Raw genomic sequence first — 20588 nt, 5'->3', positions numbered from 1 at the left:
AAGTCATTGGAGATAAATGAAGGGAACCAGTGTTTAAAGAGTTGCAGTATACATAGCAGAGCATACACTTTCAGCTTTCAGTTACAACACTTGGTAAAGATAGATAGATAGATAGATAGATAGATAGAGAGAGAGAGAGAGAGAGAGAGAGAGAGGGAGGGAGAGAGAGCGAGAGAGAGAGAGAGAGAGAGAGAGAGAGAGAGAGAGAGAGAGAGAGAGAGAGAGGAGAGATGGACGTTCTGATCTAATTTCTCATCCAATTCTGTCAAAGGAAGACTGATTATTTCATTAAAGAACAATATAAATGAAAAAGCTTTCCCAAAAGTGTAGCTTAAAGCACAGATACATTATGGATGAGAGGCTGTGTTCATGGCAAGCACAAATCCACCATTGATTTGCAAGCTAATCACAGCTGTCTGAACATGAGTGTTAGCACTGAATGGACATATTTAGGAGAAAGACTGCATGTCTTAGTGACTGGGACATAAATTCTGTGATAAGACCAGTTTTTTTATGTATAGATAAAAATCTAAATGCTTTGTAACATTGTAATAGACATGTTATGAATGCATAATAAACTAAAATGTTAATAAGCTTCTGAAATTAAACAAGCAACTAGCTTTTTTATGCTAGCTGTTATTCAGAAACAAGGCTGGGACAGGTTACTCCCAGCCCCAGATATTCTCTTATTTTTTAAGATGAAGAAAACAAGGAAGCAGGCGTCATAAGGCTGGGCCACGGCTTTACAGTGGCAGAGGGAAGGGGTGGGGTCCAGCAATCACTGCAATGGTAAGATGACTGCCAGGAGATGTACAGTATGAACCTCGATCGCACAGAAATTGCACACACAGGGAATTTCACAAAAACAGGGAGGGTATTTGTTTTAATTTACTTAGCACGCAAAACTGTGGTTACTACGGTAAGGGTACTGGAAGTTATAAGAGGAAATAAAAGTATAGATTCTGCAACTCTATACTAACAGACATTATTTTAGTGTACTACAATATGTACCACTATAGCAAGTACTGAATTGCAGATATTTGTACTAATATTTTTAACGGACCTGTCTGTCATGGCAGTGGTCTCCCCAGCCCTCCTCTTCCTCAGAGGTGCGTCCATGGTCTTCCTCATTGGAAACAGAGACAGGCGCAGAACAAACAGGGAATGGCTCAGTGTAGGCACTAGGAATATGAAACACATTAGAGAGAATAGCACAATATATACAAATATTCAGTATTATAATGTTGTATTTAGTTTAATTGCATTATATTTAGATTGTATTTTTAATAATGTTTTCTCTTATTATACTTGTTGAATTTCTGTGTATCATGTTCTGTTGTTTTTCTCCTCTGTTTTCTATGTAACTGCTTTAGAAACACATAATTTTGTTATTATGTTTACATCAATATGTGCAGTCATCTAAACGCCATCCCTTTATTAGTGTAGGGTCATAAACGATTTAAGCAATAAACGATCAAAACAGGTAGATTTTTGCCCATTACCCTGATTTCGCTCGGCATGTAAACACATTTACTAGCTTTCTTATCAGCTTATCCAATGTGCTCCAGTGTTGTGCACATGTTACGTTTTGACGTCAAAAGCAGGAAATAATCTGATGACTTCAAATGTCATGCAAATGGTTTTCTTGTGTTGTCTGATTTTTTGGATAAGCTGATTTGTGGTATTGGTGTGCATGTAAATGCGAACACTGACATAGTCAGAAACAACAACAAAAACCGAGTTAAGCCTCAGACAGAGATTTTATCTTATCCCAGGCTAAAAATTTTGTGTAAATTCAAGATCTATGCTTGATGATACAAAGTCCAAAAAAGTCTCCCGTCACTGTGACTAACACCATTTATGAAGTCCCAGAGAGAAACTCTTTTGACCAGAGTGCTGCAAGCTTTTCTCACTTTCAGGTCACAAGAGTCCAGCAGCTTGGAACACAACAGAGGACCATCACAATGCTAGCAAACTTCATAAAACAGACAATCGCCCCATATCAAAAACAAAGGAACAAACCAGGGCCTCGTTTCCCAAAACCATTGTAAGCCTAAGTAGTTTGTAAAATCCATCTTACATCTTAGTTTTGTGGCCCGTTTCCCAAAAGCATCGTAACTTAAGTAGTACTTGAAAATGCTTGTAGATTAATGAGTGCTCTGGAGTAATCGTGCAATGCTAAGAGCATCGGACACAGACTTATGCAGACACCTGCAGGTAAATAGTGAAATTACACTTTATACAATTTAAATACCAATAGCTACACTTTATGCTGAGACTTTAATATCAAGATATATGTGTTTTATTTACTTTTATTTTAACAGATAAGTCTAATAATAATAATAATAATTATTATTATTATTATTATTATGAAATTCATAAAATAGATTGTCTAAATGGATGAATAGATTATTTAGTAAGCAAATAAAGTTATTTGTGTGGACTTGTTGGACAAGCTGGTAACAACAAAGTCTGCATGATTGATGCAGACAACTGTATAAATTAATATTAGAAAGAGAAGAAAAAAGTAATTAACTTGAAAATCATCCGTATATATTTGCTTATCATCATACATTTATTTGGCAGACACTTTTATCCTCGTCTCCTCTCCCTCTCTGACACCCAACGGCTCTCTCACCAGCACAACAAGTTGTGTAGCACCGCACCTGCAGCATTGCTGTCACCATTATCACTTTTGGGAGTAAAGAGCAGACCTTCACTTTATTGGTGAATGTCCATAAAGCGCATCTTCCAAACGACTCCTTATTTTGCACTCAGCGATAACACGGAATAATATTCAATTAATGCTTTTAATTAGCAGGATCAGCACACAGGGCCTCCACTATCTTCACTAATCCTTGAAGCTTTTATATCAAGAGGAATTTGTGAAAATGAAATATTACAAATGCAAGCCTGATTATGGAAGCAGATTGTGTAAATGAAGAAGATAATTCTACAAAAAATTATTGTAAAAACAATATGTAAACATGCAGTTAATTAGGTCGAATATTTAAGAAACAATTAAAAAAAAATTTGCAAGGTAAATCACAAATTGTAAAGTTATTGCACAAATATAATGAAGTTACAATGACAAGCAGCACTACAGGTGCATCTCAATAAATTAGAATGTCATGGAAAAGTTCATTTATTTCAGTAATTCAACTCAAATTGTGAAACTCGTGTATTAAATAAATGCAATGCACACAGACTGAAGTAGTTTAAGTCTTTGGTTCTTTTAATTGTGATGATTTTGGCTCACATTTAACAAAAACCCACCAATTCACTATCTCAAAAAATTAGAATACATCATAAGACCAATAAAAAAAACATTTTTAGTGAATTGTTGGCCTTCTGGAAAGTATGTTCATTTACTGTATATGTACTCAATACTTGGTAGGGGCTCCTTTTGCTTTAATTACTGCCTCAATTTGGCGTGGCATGGAGGTGATCAGTTTGTGGCACTGCCGAGGCGGTATGGAAGCCCAGGTTTCTTTGACAGTGGCCTTCAGCTCATCTGCATTTTTTGGTCTCTTGTTTCTCATTTTCCTCTTGACAATACCCCATAGATTCTCTATGGGGTTCAGGTCTGGTGAGTTTGCTGGCCAGTCAAGCACACCAACACCATGGTCATTTAACCAACTTTTGGTGCTTTTGGCAGTGTGGGCAGGTGCCAAATCCTGCTGGAAAATGAAATCAGCATCTTTAAAAAGCTGGTCATCAGAAGGAAGCATGAAGTGCTCCAACATTTCTTGGTAAATGGGTGCAGTGACTTTGCTTTTCAAAAAAACACAATGGACCAACACCAGCAGATGACATTGCACCCCAAATCATCACAGACTGTGGAAACTTAACACTGGACTTCAAGCAACTTGGGCTATGAGCTTCTCCACCCTTCCTTCAGACTCTAGGACCTTGGTTTCCAAATGAAATACAAAACTTGCTCTCATCTGAAAAGAGGACTTTGGACCACTGGGCAACAGTCCAGTTCTTCTTCTCCTTAGCCCAGGTAAGATGCCTCTGATGTTGTCTGTGGTTCAGGAGTGGCTTAACAAGAGGAATACGACAACTGTAGCCAAATTCCTTGACACGTCTGTGTGTGGTGGCTCTTGATGCCTTGACCCCAGCCTCAGTCCATTCCTTGTGAAGTTCACCCAAATTCTTGAATCGATTTTGCTGGACAATCATAAGGCTGCGGTTCTCTCGGTTGGTTGTGCATCTTTTTCTTCCACACTTTTTCCTTCCACTCAACTTTCTGTTAACATGCTTGGATACAGCACTCTGTGAACAGCCAGCTTCTTTGGCAATGAATGTTTGTGGCTTACCCTCCTTGTGAAGGGTGTCAATGATTGTCTTCTGGACAACTGTCAGATCAGCAGTCTTCCCCATGATTGTGTAGCCTAGTGAACCAAACTGAGAGACCATTTTGAAGGCTCAGGAAAACTTTGCAGGTGTTTTGAGTTGATTAGCTGATTGGCATGTCACCATATTCTAATTTGTTGAGATAGTGAATTGGTGGGTTTTTGTTAAATGTGAGCCAAAATCATCACAATTAAAAGAACCAAAGACTTAAACTACTTCAGTCTGTGTGCATTGAATTTATTTAATACACGAGTTTCACAATTTGAGTTGAATTACTGAAATTAATGAACTTTTCCACGACATTCTAATTTATTGAGATGCACCTGTATATAGTCACATTTCAGCACTGTTACAAGGAAAGTGACTCTCTTAAGTAGCACTTAAAGCGCATCCTCGCACATTCATGTTAAGTGCAGTTTTGGGAAACACATCTAAAAAATAACGAACGTTCATAAAATTGCTTGTAGAAAATGCTCTTAACTGCTAAGATCGATCGTTATGGGAAACGCAGCCCAGGTCTCAAAACAGAGAGTTTCGTTTTAGAGGGCACTTTGGTATCCAGCAGAGCAGAAATTACCCTTTGCCAAGGTGAAACAAATTCCCCTTATTCATTTAAACAAGACCTGGTGAGAATAATTTGTTTTTTCCTCCCGTGCTCTCCTTATAGTAGTAACACTGATAGCTGGGGCCAGATTGCAAGGACATTAACCGTTGGGCACAGAGTGCTGGCTTTGTGATCCTGTGGTGAGCACTTAAAGCAAAGAGAAGATACAGCCCTAGGGATATGCAAAAATGTACAGTGAAGCTGCTTATATACTGTGGAGGGCACAAAATGAGTGGATTTGTTTATACATACTTGTATAGATGCATTACAAAATTACTCTTCGGATTTTAAATGTTGAAATAGTGATCTGTTGTGTGATGTCTGGTTTTAAAAGAATGTTGAAAATGTACAAGGGGTGAAAATGTGTGTGCATATTTCCTGTGTACAAAAGGTCTTAGAGGTGCCCAACTGGGCATCATACTACATAAGGACACTATACTCGTTCATGAACCACATCCACAGTGTCTGGAGAAATTGGAAATTGCTCATTGCTCATAGCCAGCTGAACTGGGGGAGCTAAGGTGACAGGTCATTTAGAGGGCCCAGATAATGAACACAGGAGCCTCCTGGAAGGACAACTCTACAATCATCAGTGATCTCAACAGACGAGGAAGTGGCTTGAGGGTTAGCACAAAAATAAAATAAACCGTTCCTTACAAGAGAAACACCTTTTGAAATAAATTAAAACTGAAACTGCCCATGTGTAAATCTCCAGGATCAAATAAAACGAAAACAATGTTCTCACAATCACCTCTGGATTTCAGATTGCTGCATGATTTGTATCCTTTGAATCCTGAGGAAGTTGTCACGCATTTTCGCTTTTGGTGAGAAAGCATCAGCTAAGAAAGGCAAAAATATGAATTAAAAATTTTTTTAATAAACTCACTGCTCCATGCTGTCAAACGGTTACCTCATCCTGAACATTAATCTATAATAAAATACTTTTTTTTTTAAAAAATGGGAATAAAACAAGCTATCTTTCATTCATATGCGTTCATCTTCCATATCCACTCTACATCAGAAAAAAAAAATAAGATTTATACAATACTCCTGTCTCTTCAACATTACCATTTATGAGAAGCAATTATGGAGCAAAGCACTTCACTTGTAAGCTGTTTGCTTTAAGGTACCCATGAGCTAAATTTACTGCTGAAAATTACAGAAAGACTGCAATGATTTCATATAACACACCTATATGTCCTACTGCCTGATGCTTTCCTGAGGCTTGTTATATGTAATTCAATTGGTTTAAACACTTGATACTAAAATATACATTAGAAACCCCTAGTGCTTGTCTGTCTGAATCTGTGTAATAGTGCTATTACAGAAGATAAGCATCGCTGAGATGACTTCATTAACAGACTTCATTTAACAAAACATAGGAAATTTGAATGAAGATGAGGAGAGAGTGATGAGCAGCAGGAGATGCATGCTCTAGCTTGGTCCTAATTTGGTGATGTTAATATTCAAAACAGATAAAAAAGGGTCTTGTGTTGGTCATATAATACTCTCTCCCCTATGGTTTTTCTCGTTTTTTAAAATTGATCCTTGGTTATTCTTCATCATTATCATCATTCTCTAATTTATTTTTAATGTGCATTAATGCCGTTAAATCTTCACATTCGGTTCAGATGACTGCACACTTCTTTCTAAAGATATCTGCTACGTTTTTACATGCTAGACATTGTAAATATTATTCCAGTCAAACACTTGTCCTGCCATTGCTGTAATATTAGAATAGACATGGAAAAATCTGGGAATAATGACAACAACAACATCTTTGTGGTAGCCTTGCTTTCCTGTGCCACACCTCGCCTTGTTGTTGGGGTCGCAGGGGAGTCTGAGAGATCGGTATTGCCTGTCCCCACCCCACCCCATCCCACTGACCCTGTCCCCTCGCCCTTGTCCCGCATTTCCTGTAAACAGTGGCGTGGAGGCTCACTGGTTGGGTGCGTCCTCCCTTGAGATAACCTGGCTGAGAGCCCTGGGCAACAGGCCCAATTTAGGCCCAAACCAGGCCCACACCCATCTTTGTAAGGATCAAAAGGCAGACAGCACTTATAAAACAAATCTAAGATGTGTCATTTTCTCTCTTGTTTCTCTGGATTAATTTCTGTCCTCTGTTCTTCAGTCTCTCACTATTTTTCTCCTTTTGCTCTCACATGTCGGTCTTAGCATTCACTTCCACTATTTGTTTGTCGTCAGTTTTCTCATTAGTACAGCAGGTGGAAAATGGAAGGTGAAAGATGTGTGTCAACAAAATTATGTCCCTATAATCATAGCCATATAATAATAATCACATATATGATATTATGATATGACATGATGAGAAAACTGAGAAAATTGCTTTAAAGATTTTTTTTTATTGTCCAGCCAAATGTGGATTATCATATTTTCACTCTGTTTTTTCTTAATTTGACCATAGTTGAGCCAATCCATTTATAACAGGATAGATCTTAGTCTAAGAGACCCGAATTCAGTAATTTTGACAAAATGTTTTACTGCATATGTTTTACTTTTGTAGGGTAGTGTACAGATATGAGGTCTGAGGCACTGCAGAATTGTACCTATTAGTCAGCAAATTCAAAAGTGCCAAAGCTACTAAATGAAACAATCATTCAGATCCATAAAGCACAAAGGGCATCATGGCAACCAGATTGACCTGTGACATCCTAAAAAAAATATTGAGCCACCTGACATAATTTGTGTTTCTTTCTTCCCCTCACTAGATGATCATCCTTGCTCTTTCTCTTTTCCCCCTTTCCTTGTAAAATACAGCCATACACATTCAGACAGATGTCTTTGGTCATTGTGTTATGCAGATCCCTTATACTTAATCAAAACAATCAATGTATAATATGAATTGACACATTTTTTTTTTACGTATTATAGGTTTAATAGTCACTATTAAACATTAGTGGTGTTTAAGCCACCATTTATAAGCATAAATAGGCCACTGTTATGTTGGAGCAGTTTCAAATTTGTCCTCAATTATTCTGTCACACTACCCGCTGTCCTCTGGGACCAACAATGACTACAAAACGCTTCTCTGATTGACTTGGGCATGAAAAATATTCTTTCTCTGTGCATTTGCAATCAGTCATTGTCCTGTTACTGAGTCGCCATCCACCAAAGTGGCAATGTCAGTTTTTCTCTGTAAACATTCAAAATACGACAAACAAACATAGACAGAATAGCAGCAGTGACGGAGGGTTCTCTTGGGACAAAAAATGGCTAATGGTGCAGACACATAGGCCCATTTGCAAACATGCAATGCTGTTAGATTGCACAGCAACACAATGAGTCAATAATGTCACCAGAAAAAAGGTCCCTGGCTCCCATATCATCTTCTGAATAATAGAGGGTGCTCAAAAGTGGGGCACATAAACTCTATTGCCAGGGTTAAAATCTACATATAGCATGTTGAGTATTCACACCACAGTACTCAAAAATAAGTCAGTGACAATTTACTGAGAAATGCTGAAAATGAATAGAAGAGAGGACTTCATTTAAACTTATTCATACTATGGTAAGCATTCTAAAGGATGTTAGGACTCATTTACACCAATTGCAAATAATTACCACAAAATTCACTGTTAAAGACTTGCATTCATGAACAATGTAAAAAATAAATGTCTTTTTACAGAGAAAATACAGTTTAACATTCATTCCACATTTTTCATTAAAAGTGTGAAATTCCCCTAAAATACATTAATTCACACCAAATTTACATTTTCTCTATTACTTAAGTGATAATATGTGTTACTGACAAAAACAGGCATTCTCCTCTAAATTAAGGTAAACGTCATGTTTTTCACATGTGAAAATGAAATTTTAACTTGAGATGTCTGTAAAAATATGTCCATAAAAAAAGATTTCTTCCAGTATAAAAAAAGTATTTTTACAGAGAAAATACAGTATAATTTAACATTAATTTAAATGTTTTTTTTATTTTTATAAAAGTGTTAAATTCCCATAAAAATACATTTATTCACACCAAATTCAAAATTTTCAGCAAATATATCTCATTGAAAAAAAATATATATTTTACTTATAAAGTTATGTTTTGTACTTTATTTGCAACTACATTTGCAGCACAAGATATTAAGTTTATGCTATACTCATAATAATGAAGAAACTCACCAAATAATTTTAAGTGTCAAAATTAATGTGTCATTGTTCTGCCCTTAGTTCTGGGTTTTTTCCCTTTGGGGCAGAGCCCTGACATGTACGTGTTTCCATGTCTGTTTTATGTCTTGTGTCTGGATTCAGCCACTTCGGTTGGTTTGGTTTATTTACTCTGTGGCTGAGTCCAGGCACTTGTGTTTTGTCTCGTGCTGTGAATGCGCTTGGGTTTGTGTTTTCTCATTACCTAGTGCATTCGTGTCTGTCTTCAGTGATAACCCCGCCCTCTCGTTTGTCTTGTTACATGATTATTGTCTGATTATTAGTTGATTGTTCCCACCTGTTATTCCTTGTAATCTCCTTGTTTTCTTCCCTATATAACCTCATTGTGTTTTCTGTCCCGTGCCAGTTCGTTGTGGATGAACTGTCAGGTGTCTGTTAGTCGGTTCCTGTCTGTCCCAGATCTGTGTCTCCAGCCCAGCCAACTGCTCTTCGCCTGCCCTGGACTGTTGAGTTTTCCCCTATGGGGTAGTTTTTGTTTGTTTTCTGTTATTTTGTTAATAAAAGCCCTTATTCACCATCCTGCATTTGGGTCCTCTCTACACACTCCTGGTGATCCTTGACAGAATGAACTGGCCATTTTTGGACCCAGTGGAGGCGAAATGGGCATTTTTTTAACTCTCACACCAGTTCGGCAGGAACCGTCCTCCCTTGACTCGGCCTTGGACCGCAGTCCGATGAGTTGGTGTCAGGGCAACCGCCCTTTTGGTATTTATGCTTAGGCGCTCCTCGATGCAGTTCAGGGCTTGGGTGAGGCCGCCTTGATGTATCTCTTCTTGTCCGGACTGGATGAGCCATTGGATTTGGAGTTATGGGGAGACCTAGAGGCTTGGTCCTTCCGGGAGGTGGTCGATTGCGTCTGTAACATCATGGAGGAAGGTTCCTACTAGGGCTGTGGGAACCCAACTTCGATGCTCCCACTTCCCAACCCTTGCCAGTGTGACGCTTCTGTTCTACCTGCTCTGTACGGGACTCGAACCGGCGTCTCCGGCATGGGAGGCGGGTGCGCAAACAAGGAAGCCAAAGGCTACAGCCCCCAGCGCCAGTCGCCAGCGCACCTCTTGAGGTCAGGAGAGTGAGGTTTATACACATTGCACAGCTATCTATCAGCTTCCTCCGCTATCTATCAGCTTCCTCCGAGGCTGACCACCAGGAGGTGGCCAAGCCCACTGCCGACCACCATGAGGTGGCGGCCGTTCCCGCCACAGCCATTCCCAGTGCAGTGCTGCTGACTTTCCGGAAGAGGAGGAGGAGTAGGGCTCCTGCTGTCCTGCCGCTGCCAACGTCCTCGGCCACGGAGGCAGTTCCCCTACTGCTGCCAGCGCTCCCGGCCACGGAGGCCATTCCCCTGCCGCTGCCAGTGCTCATGGCCACAGAGGCCATTCCCCTGCTGCTGCCAGCGCTCCCAGCCACAGAGGCAGTTCCCCTGCCGCTGCCAGCGCTCCATGTCACGGAGGCGTTCCCGTGCCGCTGCCAGCGCTTCCGGCCACGGATGCCACTCCCCTACTACTGCCAGCGTTCCCAGCCACAGAGGCAGTTCCCCTGCTGCTGCCAGCACTCCCGGCCACGGAGGCCGTTCCCCTGCTGCTGCCAGCGCTCCCTGCCATGGAGGCCGTTCCCCTACCTCTGTCAGCACTCCCGGCCACAGAGGCCGTTCCCCTGCCGCTGCAAGCACTCCCGGCCATGGAGGCCTTTCCCCTACTGTTTCCAGCACTCACGTCTGTTGAGGTGGGTATGTCAGTTGAGCTTACCATCTCTTGCCTGGCTATCATCCTCATCTGTGTCTGGGCAGCGGTAGTGACTGAACTTTCCCCTGTGGCAGCCATTGACCCCGAACTCTCCCCTGCGGCTGCCACGATCCTGATCACTCCCCTGCAGTTGCCGCCAACCCTGAAGCTTTCCCTGTGTCTGTTCCTGACCTTTCCCCAGTGGCCTTTACCCTGCCTACCCTGCCCAGTTTTTCTGTTTTTCAGTCCAAACCCTTGCCCACGGCCCAGTCTGGTCCCTCGTCAGTGGTCGCCACTCAGTTCGACCCCCCTCCTATCCCAGAACCTCTACCGGACCTCATCCCTGACCTGAGGCTGCCTGACCTCATCCCTACCCTGAGCATAATGGACCTCATTCCTGACCTGAGGCTGCCTGATCTCATCTTCACTCCCTTCATGGAGCTGCCTATCAGGCCTCTGCCCCCTCCCTCAGGCTTCCTCCCTGGCTACTGGATCCCACCCCAACCTTAACCCTCTTCCGAGACCACCGGACCCTGCCCTTTTCCTTAAACCTCCCCCGTGGTCTGTTCTGTCGACTCCACCCTGGATGGTTCCACCAGCTCTGCCTTGGATGGTTCCGCCAGCTCCACTCTGTAGTGTCCCACCAGCTCCACCCTGGATGGTTCTGCCGGCTCCACCCTAGATGATCCCCCCCCATTCTAAGTGTTTGATGTTACGTATTTTATCTTGTTTCAAGTTGGGGGCATCTGGAATCTGTTCCCTTGAGAGGGGGTACTGTCAGGGTTCTGCCCTTAGTTTTGGGTATTAAGTTTATGCTATACTCATAATAATGATGAAACTCACCAAATAATTTTACGTGTCAAAATTAATCTGTCAGGGTTCTGCCCTTAGTTTTGGGTTTCTTCCTTTTGTGGCAGAGCCCTGACATGTATGTGTTTCCATGTCTGTTTTATGTCTTGTGTCTGGATTCAGCCACTTCGGTTGGTTTGGTTTGGTTTATTTACTCTGTGGCTGAGTCCAGGCACTTGTGTTTTGTCTTGTGCTGTGTGAATGCACTTGGGTTTGTGTTTTCTCATTCCCCTTGGGCATTCGTGTCTGTCTTCAGAGATAACCCTGCCCTTGTTTTCTTCCCTATATAATAGGGCTTGGCGGTATATCGACTTTTAAAGATATATCGATATATTTTCAAATGAGATACAGGATAAGACAATACCGTTTATATCGATATAGTTTGATGTTGGGTTACATAACCCATTTCTTCCGTAAAGCCTTGCCAGTGTTTGCATCTCTCCTCTCTCACAATCTCCACGCAATCCCACCCCTACTCTCCCTCTGCGTCTGCACGCAAACCCTGCCCCCACTCGCTCACAAGTTCTGCAACATGGAGAGAGACAAAGCGCCGGTCCACACTGCCGAAGAAAACTCACCCTGTGTCTCAGTCAGCTCCCTAGCTCCCTATGTCGTGAATCAGTATATTGTGAACACGAATTCAGGCACTGGTGAGGGTACTAATCCACTGAACATTATGACAGTTATGACTCAATCACCCACGACACATTAACGAGCTCGCGCATTGTAGCGCAATCAGCACCATCGCTGTATAAATGACACTATCATTCATTTTCATTGAAGGTATTCAAACGTATAATGTTATAGACCTTATTCACTCTCCGGGTTTTGGGACGCGGAAGTAAACGTTTGCAGGGTAAACTTCGACAGCAGTGAATGGGAGATCACAGCAAATATTATTTTCACTTACCCATTTGCTCCAAGACCAAAAGAAAAATTCCACTACTATGTTTGAATGACTTTACAGAAGATTAAAAAAATAGAGAGCGGTGGATTACAGTCAGATGGGAGTAGATGCCAAATTTACTCAGCAGCCATAACAGAAACCCCCTAGCAGCTGTGGTAATTGATTTTTTTAACTAATTCCTGGGTAATATAAAAATAAGCATAATGTTATTAATTTACACTAAATATATAAAAGAATTATAATATTTAAATAAATGATAAGGCAGAAACGCCTCATCACAGTCTGTGAAAAAGGTCTATTATAACAGATAAATGGCATAAAGAAATACAAATATAAAGAAGTGTATTTTAAACCTTCTTTTAACAGCTTAAATATTTAAAACATTGTTTCACTTTCATGGTAATAATGAATGAAAGACATTAAAAGCAGCATCTCTTTTTAAGAGAAAATAATGCATGGACTTCATAGTTTTACACTTGTGCTCTGAAGACACAAGGACATTTCCAGTAAGGGAACATAGTGAGCAATGATGCTCCCTGGTTTTTACAGTGCATTGTGGGATTTTTTAGGGAGCAAACATAAACTGCAGTATGAATAGTGTGTTAAACTTCGTGCTGCTGCTGCAACTCCAGCCACCATCTCACATGTGGCTTTGACTTACAACTGAACATTTAGACCATTTAATAGAAAATACCGAGATATAAATTATATCGTGTATTGCCATTCAGCCTAAAAATAACAAGATATGATTTTTGGTCCATATCGCCCTGCCCTACTATATAACCTCATTGTGTTTTCTGTCCTGTGCCAGTTCGTTGTGGATGTTCCTGTGAAAGTTTCCCAGTCAGGTGTCTGTTTGTCAGTTCCTGTTTGTCCCAGCCCTGTGTCTCCAGCCCAGCCAGTCTTCTCTTCGCCTGCCCTGGAATTTTCCCCTACGGGGTAGTTTTTGTTTGTTTTCTGTTATTTTGTTAATAAAAGCCCGTATTCACTGCCCCTGGCGATCCTTGACAATCTGGAGCTTAGTAAACTCCAAGGTAAAATTTATTTTTGCTGCTCGTTTCATTAAAATGAAACCAAACAAAATTTATCTTAGTGAAAATAACTTACTGTAGAAATTTAGTATAAAAGTTTACTTAATCCATTTATGTAGGGATTTCTATAATTTAACAGAAAAAGAATGCAAAAATACTACAGTAAAAAAAAAAAAATTGGTTAACATGTAGTAACCTTAACATATACAGTAAAAAATTATATTTAATAAGACAATACATGTGATTTTACAGTAAAATATTGTAAAAAAAAATAAAAATAAATGTTTTTAGATGTGAAAGTACCAAATAATTAATGGTAAAAATGTATATTATGTCTAACAAGAGATTACATGTACTTTTATGGCAAACTTTTGTTAAAATCACAGTGAAAAACAATAATTGGGCATTCCCAGAATTCCCTGCGTGAGCCATTACATTTCATTATATTTTATGGAAATATATCTGTTTCTTCTTATTTTTTATATCAGTTATGTACAATGGGGTGTTCTATGCTATACTGTTTTATGTAGTTTAGTTAATGTTTATTACATAATTTTAGTGTCATGTGTTATGGGGATGGTGTTTTGTGTTTGTGTGAGGAACACTGTGCCCTGTCTATACATGTGTATTAATTTAATTATTGTTCCTGGAAAGGTCACTCATGATGAACTTCAAGTCATCATGTGGCCTTTTGTAGTTACAGTGTTTAACATTATAGACTAAAAAGTTGCCTACAGGGAACCGCCATATGCGGAGCACCTACCCCAGAACAGGGCTTTTAATTAGCATGTGTACTGGGCCGGCAGCGAGTCTCTCCGAAAACTCGACTGCCACAGGGCTCGGAGGAAGTCAACCAGGGAACATAGTTTGTGAACACTACTGGGAGTTAATGGCGCACGTCTTCAGCTCAGAGGAGGTGAAAGGCGCTATGTGCAAGCGATACGCCCAGCCGGCTATCCCGGGCTTATCCTCTTGTATTGCGTGCCACTACCCGGGACGAAACCGGTTCCACCCAGAGGTTGTAGAACCTTGCAAAGGTGTTTGGTGTTGCCCAGCCCGCTGCTCTGCAAATGTCTGTTAGAGAGGCACCTCTGGCCAGGGCCCAGCAGGCCGCTACACCCCTGGTAGAATGGGCTCGTAGCCCTATCGGGGGCAGCACGTCCTGGGTGTGATATGCCATAGCTATGGCATCAATGAGCCAGTGGGCGAACCTCTGCTTGGAGACAGCGCTTCCTTTCCACTGTGCACCGAAGCAGACAAAGAGCTGCCCAGAGATCCTAAAGCTCTGCGTGTGATCCAAATAGATGCATAAAGCGCGCACCGGACACAGCAACGACAGGGCTGGGTCTGCCTCCTCCTGGGGCAGCGTTCGCAGGTTCACCACCTGGTCCCTAAAAGGGGTCGTGGGAACCCTGGGCACATAGCCCGGTCGGGGTCTCAAGATCACGTGAGAGTAGCCCAGACCGAACTCCAGGCACATTTCGCTGACAGAGAGCGCTTGCGGGTCTCCTACCCTCTTGATGGAAGTCAGGGGGGCAGTCTTTAAGGAGAGTGCCTTAAGCTCAGCTGACTGCAAAGGCTCAAAGGGGGCTCTCTGTAGACCCTGAAGAACTACAGAGAGGTCCCATGAGGGAACGAGGCGCGGTCTGGAGGGGTTCAGCCTCCTGGCGCCTCTCAGGAACCTGATGATCAGGTCGTGCTTCCCTAAAGACTTACCGTCCACTGTGTCGTGGAGTGCTGCTATAGCGGCTACGTACACCTTCAAGGTGGAAGGGGACAGCCACCCTTCCAACCTCTCCTGCAGGAAGGAAAGCACTGAACCGACTGCGCATCTCTGGGGGTCTTCCCGTCGGGAAGAACACCACTTAGCGAACATATGCCACTTAAAGGTATACAGGCGCCACGTAGAGGGGGACCTAGCCTGAGTGATCGTGTCTACCACCACAGGTGGACACTACTGGGAGTTAATGGCGCACGTCTTCAGCTCAGAGGAGGTGAAAGGCGCTATGTGCAAGCGATACGGGGGGGGCTTTCGCGAGGAGCGTGAGGTCCGAGAACCACGTCTGGGTGGGCCAGTAGGGTGCTACCAGGACGACCTGCTCCTCGTCCTCCCTGACCTTGTACAGTGTCTGTGCAAGTAGGCTCACTGGGGGAAACACATATTTGCGCAGTCCAGGGGGCCAGCTGTGTGCCAGCGCGTCTATACCGAGAGATGCCTCAGTCAGGGCGTACCAGAGCGGGCAGTGGGAGGATTTTTGGGAGGCAAACAGGTCTACCTGTGCCTGTCCGAATCGACTCCAGATCAGCTGGACTACCTGAGGGTGGAGTCTCCACTCTCCCCTGAGGGTAACCTGCCGTGACAGCACGTCCGCTGCAGTGTTGAGGTCGCCCGGGATGTGAGTGACTCACAGCGACTTGAGGTGCTACTGACTCCAGAAGAGGAGACAGCGGGCGAGTTGTGACATACAACGAGAGCGCAGACTGCCTTTGCACTTGACATGTGCTACTGTTGCTGTGTTGTCTGTCCGAACTATCACGTGCTTGCCCTGGATCAATGGCCGGAACCTCCGCAGGGCAAGCAGAATTGCCAGCAACTCGAGGCAGTTGATGTGCCAACGCAGCCGCGGGCCCGTCCACAGGGCGGCGGCTGCATGCCCATTGCAGATGGCTCCCCAGCCCATCTTGGGGGCATCTGTTCTGACCACGACATGCCTGGAGACCTGCTCTAGGGGAACACCTGCCCGTAGAAACGTGAGGTCGGTTCAAGGGCTGAAGAGGCGGTGACAGACCGTCGTGATGACCACACAATGTGTCCCGCAGTGCCATGCCCATCTCGGGACTCGAGTCTGAAGCTAATGCTGAAGCGGTCTCATATGCATCAACCCGAGCAGAGTGGCCACCGCAGAGGATGCCATATGCCCCAGGAGCCTCTGAAAACATTTCAGTGGAACCGCTGTTTTCTGTTTGAATGCCTTCAAACAGGTCAGAACCGACTGTGCGTGCTCGTTTGTGAGGCGTGCCGTCAACGAGACTGAGTCCAACTCCAAACCGAGAAAAGAGATGCTCTGAACCGGGAGGAGCTTGCTTTTTTCCCAGTTGACCCGAAGCACTAGTCGGCTGAGGTGCGAGTGCACCGGGTCCCTGTGTGCACACAACACATCCCGAGAGTGAGCTAGGATTAGCCAACCATCCGGATAGTTGAGGATGTGAATGCCCACTTCCCTTAGCGGGGCAAGGGCTGCCTCTGCGTCCTTCGTGAAGACGCGAGGGAACAAGGACAGACCGAAAGGGAGGACCTTGTACTGATACGCCCGACCCTCGAATGCAAACTGCAGGAAGGGTGTGTGTCAAGGTAGAATCGAGACGTGGAAGTATGCGTCCTTCAGGTTTACTGCCACGAACCAATCTTGATGCCAGACGTTCGCTAGAATGCGTCTTTGCATCAGCATCTAGGACGGGAGTCTGTGTAAAGCCCGGTTCAGTACTCGCAGGTCCAAGATTGGCCGCAACCCACCGCCTTTTTTCGGTACAATGAAGTAGGGGCTGTAAAACCCCTTCTTCATCTTGGCCGGAGGGACAATCTCGTCAGACGTACGGGGCAGAGCCTGAGGTGCCACACCATGTCATGGCTGTGCTGAGTTCAGGGACATCGAAGTACTTACCTGGCTCCTTGTGACCACCCCCGGAACAGCCTGGGACGGGAGGAAGAGGCCTGTCCTCGTGACCCGTGGGGACTGTCACATCGGGGGCGGACTTTTGCCACAGCTGGGCACTCAGGGGCGGGGAGACCGCCGCTGGAGCGTCAAACCTGCCAAGTGGTGGACAGTGGTCGTGATGATGGCCGTGCACACCGGAAGTGCTCACCGCAGGGGGACGCACTTGGTGACAAGCAGACGGGGTGCAGGATCTTGAGCCGTGCCGTGGCAGGATGTGCCGGATAACCTCTGTCTGCTGCATCACCAATGAGAACTGCTGGGCAAAGTCCTCGGTGTCGCCGGACTGGCCAACTTGGGAAATGGGGGCAGCAAGGAACCGTGCCTTGTCGGCCTCTACCATCTCGACCAGGTTGAGCCAAAGGTGGCACTCCTGGACCACCAAGGTGGACATCGCCCGCCTGAGATACCGCGCCACGACCTTCGTCGCCCGGAGAGCGAGGTTGGTCAACGAGCGCAGCTCCTGCATCAATCCCGGGGTGGAACTACCCTCGTGCAGTTCCTTTAGCGCCTTGGCGGACTTTCAGGAGAGCCATGGCATGCAGGGCATAGGCGGCTTGTCTAGCGGCACTGTAGGCCTTGGCCGTCAGAGACGACGTAAACCTACAGGCCTTGGACGGGAGCTTTGGGCGCCCGCGCCAGGTGGCGGCGCTCTCTGGACATAGGTGCACCACGAGCACCTTTATCCACCAGTGGGATTGCCGAATAACCCTTGGCTGCCCCACCATTGAGGGTAGTGAGGGCGGGGAAGCTGAAAGATCGGGACCGGGCAGTAAAAAGTGCCTCCCATGACCTTGTCAGCTCTTCATGCACTTCCGGGTAGAAAGGAACAGGGGCGGGGCTTTGAGCGGTGCCGCGAGCCCAGGAACCAATAATCGAGCCGCGAGGGTTCGGGGGAGAGCAGAGAGTTCCACTCTAGCCCGACGCTCGCGGCTGCCCGGGAAAGCATGTCATCATCTCTGCGTCAGCCTGTGACTGGGCGACCCCACCCGAAGGAAGGAGCCTAGTTGAGGCTTCCGCTCCGACTGCATGAGCCCGCTCTCCGATGCTGCGCTCGAGAGTTCATCACTTTTGCGGGCTCCGAATAAGAGGTCGAACTCGGGTCGAACAAGAGGCTGACTTATCCGGAAGCCCGATCGGGGCAGACAAGCGTGCTGGGGAATGGGAGGTCCGTGGGGGGATACCCAGCGGAGGTGGTCCCATTGGGGTCCCCAAATCGTCCCCAGTGCTAGCCGCACTGGCCTCATAACCGTGGGTAGAAGGACCGAGGTGGGGAGCCTCTGGGGTGGCTTGCTTTCTTACAAAGGTAAGCCGCGACTGCATTGTTGCCATGGACATGTTCTCGCAATGAGTACATGACCCATCCACGAACGCTGTCTCCGCGTGAGCAGTGCCCAGACATGAAAGACAATGATCGTGACCATCAGAAGGCAAGAGATAACGAGCACAACCAGGAATAACACACAAAGGAAAGGCATCTTTAAAAAGACGCGTCTTTAAAAAGACGTTCTGTGTGTGCCGCTCTTTTAGAGATATATACTCTTTTTGAGAAATATACTCTTTTATTTCTGCTGAAGCGCCCAGGGGCATTCTCTGCAGTGCACCAGTGCAGAGGAGGTAGAAGCCGCTGAAATGCGCCATCAGATTCAGCAGAGGTGAATGAACAGTCGTGGGAATTCAGCTTAGTGAGCATGACTGTTTGGCTCCGAAGAGAAAATCTGAATGAGTGGTTGCATACCAGCTCCTTTTATACCTGTATGTTCGGGGGAGTGGCATGCAAATACCACTCGCCAATTTTCATTGGCCTTTTATCAAAGACAAGAGGTGTCTCGAGCTCCCAAGGGTGACCCCTAGTGTCACTACATCGACACAACTTCGAGTGAGTGACAGATAGGGAACCTAATTTAACACTTAGGGTTAAAAAACTGAAATGAGTTTGTTGGCGAGGCACAATAATTACAGTGAAAACATGTTGTTGTTTTTTAAAGAATGGTCTAACAAAGTTATTTCTATTTACAGTCAAAAAACTTTTTTAATTAATAGTCTACAAATGTTTATTTTTCTAAATGAACAGTCAAAACAAATAATTTAATTTTACAGTTGAAACATGTTCTTTCAAATGACATTTTAAACATGTCATTTCAACTTGGTGTGTTAACACGCTAGTTGAAATTACTATTTAAACATGTTATTTTAGTTTATGGTTGAAACACTTATTTCATTTTGCAGTCTAAACATTTTAATTCACTTCACTGTTATTTCCGTTTATGGTAAACATTTGGCAGCCTGTGCTGCCATGCATTTATCGTTATTTTACGTTGTTTTTTTTGTGGCACACAGTTTTTTTTTTTACAGTGAACCTCTGCTCACAGTAAAATTCCTTTAGCATGCAATCCCTCTATTTGACTTCCAGTGGACCGTTCAATAAAACACTTTTACTGAAAGATTCTGTTCAGGTATGCACAATTTTTGAAGAGCCTGTTGAAAATTGGCATAATTCTTGATGTGAAATGCTTACATTTCTGAACAATTTCTGTTGGCTTCGCAGTTCACGTCAATTTGGGGGTTTACAAAAGAATGGGCTGATTCCTTATGAAAATTTCTGTTACACTTCTTGCCACCAAACAACATTTGCTGCATGAAAAATACCATTTTACAAAAACTGTAGAGGGATGCGAGTGTTAAACAATGGAAATCTAATAGCAACAAATTTACTGTTGTTGCTGAAATTATCCTGGTGTTTCTCTGAAAATCAGATTAAAAATGCCACCCAGAGGCCACTTGAAACAGTCAAGGCCTTTGACTTCATTGAAGGTAATCGAGCAGAGGTTTCTAATGATGACTCTAGGGTGGTAAAGCAGGAGTAGAGAGGGTCATATGGTCAGAAGAAGGCAAAAGTGTCATCCCACGTTGTGCCTTTGTAAATATCTCCCAAAAGCCCAATAAAGGAAACACACTTGGGGAACTTGGTTTAATAACACAACATGCTACCAAAATGCTCACCTTGGAGAGAGAAAACTCTCCACAGTTTTCTCATCTATTTCCCTCCACTCAGCTGGATCTGGCTATAAGAGCATTGCAATAAAGGAGAAAAATAGCCTGAACATTTAATCCACTTTCTCCCTATACTGAACTATTTGTTTCACTGAACCATTGCATTGAATCCGATCTCACACAAAGAGGTTACTCCAACAAATGTACCATCAAATCCCG

General features: G+C 43.9%; 1 protein-coding gene across 2 annotated transcripts in view; it reads right to left on the bottom strand.

The window, feature by feature from the left end:
- The window catches only part of LOC127428383 (FYVE, RhoGEF and PH domain-containing protein 5-like), a 70001-nt gene that overhangs the window by 40156 nt on the left and 9257 nt on the right, over positions 1 to 20588 (bottom strand). For both annotated transcript variants that reach the window (XM_051676737.1, XM_051676736.1), the window contains exon 3: positions 1064 to 1181. In XM_051676737.1, coding sequence (XP_051532697.1) covers positions 1064 to 1181 — 118 coding nt within the window. The remainder of the gene's footprint in view (positions 1 to 1063; positions 1182 to 20588) is intronic.

This window comes from Myxocyprinus asiaticus, chromosome 37 (genome assembly GCF_019703515.2).
Source record: "Myxocyprinus asiaticus isolate MX2 ecotype Aquarium Trade chromosome 37, UBuf_Myxa_2, whole genome shotgun sequence".
In the NCBI taxonomy this organism is placed as follows: Eukaryota; Metazoa; Chordata; class Actinopteri; order Cypriniformes; family Catostomidae; genus Myxocyprinus; species Myxocyprinus asiaticus.
Note: the sequence above shows the minus strand (reverse complement) of the source record. Positions and strands in the feature narration are given on the sequence as shown.